Source organism: Mandrillus leucophaeus, unplaced genomic scaffold, assembly GCF_000951045.1.
Source record: "Mandrillus leucophaeus isolate KB7577 unplaced genomic scaffold, Mleu.le_1.0 Scaffold693, whole genome shotgun sequence".
Classification (NCBI taxonomy): Eukaryota; Metazoa; Chordata; class Mammalia; order Primates; family Cercopithecidae; genus Mandrillus; species Mandrillus leucophaeus.
The window spans coordinates 1,008,847-1,013,622 of NW_012107508.1; the positions used below are offsets into that span (position 1 = coordinate 1,008,847).

Sequence of the window (4,776 nt, forward strand, 5' to 3'; positions counted from 1 at the left end):
CCAAAATTTCCACATCCATTCCTAAGCTTTCCCCTGAGCACCAGAGTCACTTATCAAATTGCCTAGCCAATATCTCCACTTGGAAGTTTTTAGGTTTCTCAGCCTTAGTATGTTCAAAACAGAATGTTTAAGTTCATCACAATATCCTATATCTCCCTAAAAATTCCTCTTCTAATTAAACAGCACAGTCATTTACCCAGTTACACAAGTCAAATACTGAGAAGTCTCTAACTTCTTTGCTGCCCTCATATCCTAATAACTCAATAAATCCTGTGACTGTTCCTAAATAATGAAGCAAAATCTGTATCTGCTTCTAGTTATTAATGCATGTTAAAAGCAATGTTCTGAATTATACCCCAAAATAAGCAAACAGACATAAAGTAATAAGGGTTTGTTTGTTAATGCTATTGTTCGGCTGCATAGTGGGCAATATTTAGAACTATCGGTCTGACTCACAAGAAGCCCTTTATCATCTTTCCTCACACACTGTGCTGGGCCCGCAGCAGTCATTTTATGCAACAACAACACTTGCTTCTCCTAGTCACAACTAACTAAATCACCAGTCGACATCAGACTTAAACCGTGCCAGAGGCCCCTCCTAAGGAGTCTGAAATTGGAGCTTATACAGGCAGGCAGAATGTATCATCAGGCTGCCTCCTTCATTTTCTTTTCTTTTCTTTTTTTTTTTCTGAGACGGAGTCTTGTTCTGTCACCCAGGCTGGAGTGCAGTGGATGGAGCTCAGCTCACTGCAAGCTCCGCCTCCTAGGTTTATGCCATTCTCCTGCCTCAGCCTCCCAAGTAGCTGGGACTACAGGCGGCTGCCACCGTGCCCAGCTAATTTTTGTATTTTTAGTAGAGACAGGGTTTCACCACATTGGCCAGGCTGGTCTCGAACTCCTGAGCTCAGGTGATCTGCCCACCTCGGCCTCCCAAAGTGCTGGGATTACAGGCATGAGCCACCGCGCCCAGTCTGCCTCCTTCCCTTTCTTCACACCTCTCTCTGAACAGGCTGGTCCCCTAACATGTAGATGGAGACACTGAGTGGGGCCATGTTCTACCATCCTGGCTGGGAAACTGAGAAAGATGATTTGGACAGACAGACGAAGGGAGAAATGGAGCAGGTACACAGTAAAAGTTGAGAGACATGAGAAAGGAAAACCAAATACTGCTTCAATTCCTGCTGGATTTCCAGTTTCTGGGCCTGGATCTTTCTGAGAGTCCACAAAATTCCCACTCTTAAATTCCTTGAGACATCCCTGTATCTTTATAATAAATTCCCTTTTTGTTTAATTCCCAGTCAAAGATTCCTACATAATAATATAGGAACAGCAAAGCAATTATACTTTAATACATATAACATAGGAACAGTAAAGCAATTTATAAATAATTCCCCTATATGTTGTACTCTTTAAGGCATAATTCTCTACCATAACTGGAAATAAACTCATTAATAAAGAATGACAAATAAATATATAAAGAGTGACATATAACTTGAAAGGAGGTATATTCAGAAATGATCACCTCAAGTAGAGGGGAAAAACTTGAATAACTTCTCCAAAACATCTAAAATCTAATGTTTCTTCAGGAACCATCTCATGGAAGGTAGCAAGCTACTTTCAAACAATATCTGAGCATACATATTTCCCTGAGTAACCAAAAAATAAAAATAAAAAAATTAAGCCAAAGAAAATAGTACTTTGCTCAAAAAGGCCCAGGAACCCTCCAGCAAGTACCAAAACAAATTTATTACGATATCCAAAAGACGAGGGTGGGAAACTTTCTGGAGATAGCAATTTGCAGCTGTTGAGAAGTAACTTGGTGCCAATTTGCAAGAATGATACCATCTCCATTAGGGCACTGTATTCAATCGCATTAAAGTTTATCTCATATTCTGCATAAACATAAACAAATACAATTATAAATCCATGCAAGTAAATTAAATCTGATTAACCAGAATGGTGAGAAAATATGTAGGAAAAAGCACAGCTCGCTTTAAAAAATACTTACATTAAAAAGTTTACAAATACTTACATTTTTTGCCGTCATGTCAAACTGTATTCTATTTAAGGTTCTGTAAAGCCATTAAAAAAAGAAAAAGAAAAAAAGAAAAAAACCTTTGTCTTCAATAATTCTTTAAAAGAACAACCTGTTAAAGGAAAACAGAGGGAATAATAATGTAATAAAAATAGGCAACATTTATGTCATATTTACTATGTGATATGCATTGTTATCTAAGTGAACTGTCTAAATTAATCTTCACAACAACACTATGAGGTTTGTACCATCTTAATCCCCATTTTCCAGATAAAAACCAGGGCTTAGAAAGGTTAAGTAATGTGACCAAGTCAACTCAGTTCACAAGCAATGGAGCCTGGGCTTTGAAATGGTATTAGGCTATGCTGCTTTAGAAAACCCACCGAAAGAAACACCAGGGCTTCTTGGAGAAATGGCTGATTCTAGTGCAAGATAAACCTAGAACATCTTATTGTGCCTAAAGTAAGGAAGGGCTCAAAAAATGATGGAGACATGTCAAAAGCACACAGAAACTAGCTTAAAGAGCCTACAACTGGACAATTTGCAACAACTGAGCACCAAAGTACCTAATAATAGTAACAGATTATAAACCCATTGAATAAAATAATAATCCAGGATTATTGGGGCTAATGGGGGAGAAGAGAAATTCTTTGCATTAGAACGCCAACTAATAAATATAAATGAGTGATACAGTTAGTAAAACTTCCAATTTGGAACCATCATAACTAATAAGAAAAGAATCATTAATATACAGTAAAACTAGTCAGTGAAAATGTGGTGAAAAATAGGTATTTCGATAGGGCTGAAATATCTCCCTACAAATTCAAATTTTCTAGTGAAAGAAATACGGCATAAACCACTTTAGCCAAATGATCAAAGTTACCAATGATTACCAATAATGGGGCAAGCCAACATGTGTCTCTTCAAGCGCACTGAGATGGATACCACATGAATTCTGAGGTACATTTGCCCAATATGCAAAATCTAAATCTAACCATGAGGAAATATCAGAGAAATACAAATTGAGAGGCATTCTACAAAATAATGGCCTGAATTCTTCAAAAAATGTTAGTGTCATGAATGGCAAAGAAAGGCTGAGAAACTTTCCAGATTTAAAAAGACTAAAAACTGCTGGGCGTGGTGGCTCACGCCTGTAATCCCAGCACTTCGGGAGGCTGAGGTGAGCGGATCACCTGAGGTCAGAAGTTCGAGACCAGCCTGGCCAACATGGTGAAACCCCTTCTCTACTAAAAATACAAAAAAATGACCTGGGTGTGGTGGTGCGTGCCTGCAGTCTCGGCTACTTGGGAGGCTGAGGCAGGAGACTTGCTTGAACTCATGAGGCGGAGGTTGCAGTGAGCCGAGATTGCGCCACTGCACTCCAGCCTGGGAGACAGAAAAAAACTGCTGTGAAGACCATTATTTGGGTAATTGGAGATTAGGTCTACAGACTGGATAACAGTATTGTTTCAATGTTACATTTCCTGATTTTGATCCATGAACTGTGGAGTTTTCTTTTCTTCACATCTTTTTGGATTCCAAAAACTATGGAGTTTTCTATAATTGAGGGTCCTTTTTCTTACAAAACATACACTAAAATATTTAGGAGTGGAGGGGTATAATGGTGGCAACTTACTCTCAAATGATGAAAAAAATATGATCTCACTTTACAGAGAAAGTGAGAATAATAAAGAATATATGACAAAATGGTTACAACTGGTGAATATGGGTGAAGGGCATCTGGGAGTTCTTTGACCTATTTTTGTAACTTTTCTCTTATTTTAAAATTATCTCAAAATTAAACTTTAATAAGACATTCAAGGGGAAGGATAAAATAAAACTTAACTTTGAAAAGATCATAAATACTGGGGGTTCAAAGAAATGGGGGCTTCAAATGGCTGCCTTATATGCTAGAATTTGAATCTACAAGTAAAATTTTGTGGAAGAAAAGCAAGGTTTTTTGTTGTTGTTGTTTTCTGTTTTCTCATGCGCAGAACGTGCAGGTTTGTTACATAGGTATACATAAGTGTATGTGTGCCCTGGTGGTTTGCTGCACCTATCAACCCATCACCTAGGTTTTAAGCCCCACATGCATTAGCTATTTGTCCTGATGCTCCCCCTCCCATTTTTTTTGCTTTTCAATAAAACACTGAATTTGTAATTTTTCAGTGATAAAGCATAAATTTAAAAATCTAAGTAAAACCTGAACTACAATTACAAGTTTTGCTTTCTCACTGTAGTTGTACAATGTCTATTATGACCTAACCTAAAAATAAACTTCCTATGCTATATCTGTTCTACATTTATCAATTATTTCTTACATCCTCTATAGTGATATAAATTTAAATATGAGATAAATAAAGCACAAATTCCTGATATCCCATTCAACAGACCACTTGGCATATTCAAACTAAGAATTTAAAGTTAAAGTATAAGTATTGCAGTTTTGAAGATTAATATTTCAACCAAGCTTGATCTAACAGATCTATATAGAATTCTGTATCTGATAGATCTGAAACATCTCTTCAGGCACAAATTTATAAAATTTGTCCATATATGCTATCACCAAAGAGGAAGCAAAAATTTCAGAGAGGAAATATCACACAGATTATGGTCTCTGACTACAATGCAATTAAATTAGGAATCAATTATTTTTTAAAAAGTTAAAAGTTATATATTTAGCTATATTATTAAACACTCCATGAATCTGAAATATTTAGAACTAGAATGACATTTAAAAA

At 36.7% G+C, this 4,776-nt stretch overlaps 1 protein-coding gene across 3 annotated transcripts in view; it reads right to left on the reverse strand.

Annotated features, from left to right (window-relative positions):
- Positions 1-4,776, reverse strand: part of TFDP2 (transcription factor Dp-2 (E2F dimerization partner 2)) — a 243,274-nt gene that overhangs the window by 170,775 nt on the left and 67,723 nt on the right. For all 3 annotated transcript variants that reach the window (XM_012002657.1, XM_012002659.1, XM_012002656.1), the window contains exon 2: positions 2,033-2,147. In XM_012002657.1, coding sequence (XP_011858047.1) covers positions 2,033-2,047 — 15 coding nt within the window. In that variant the 5' untranslated portion in view covers positions 2,048-2,147. The remainder of the gene's footprint in view (positions 1-2,032; positions 2,148-4,776) is intronic.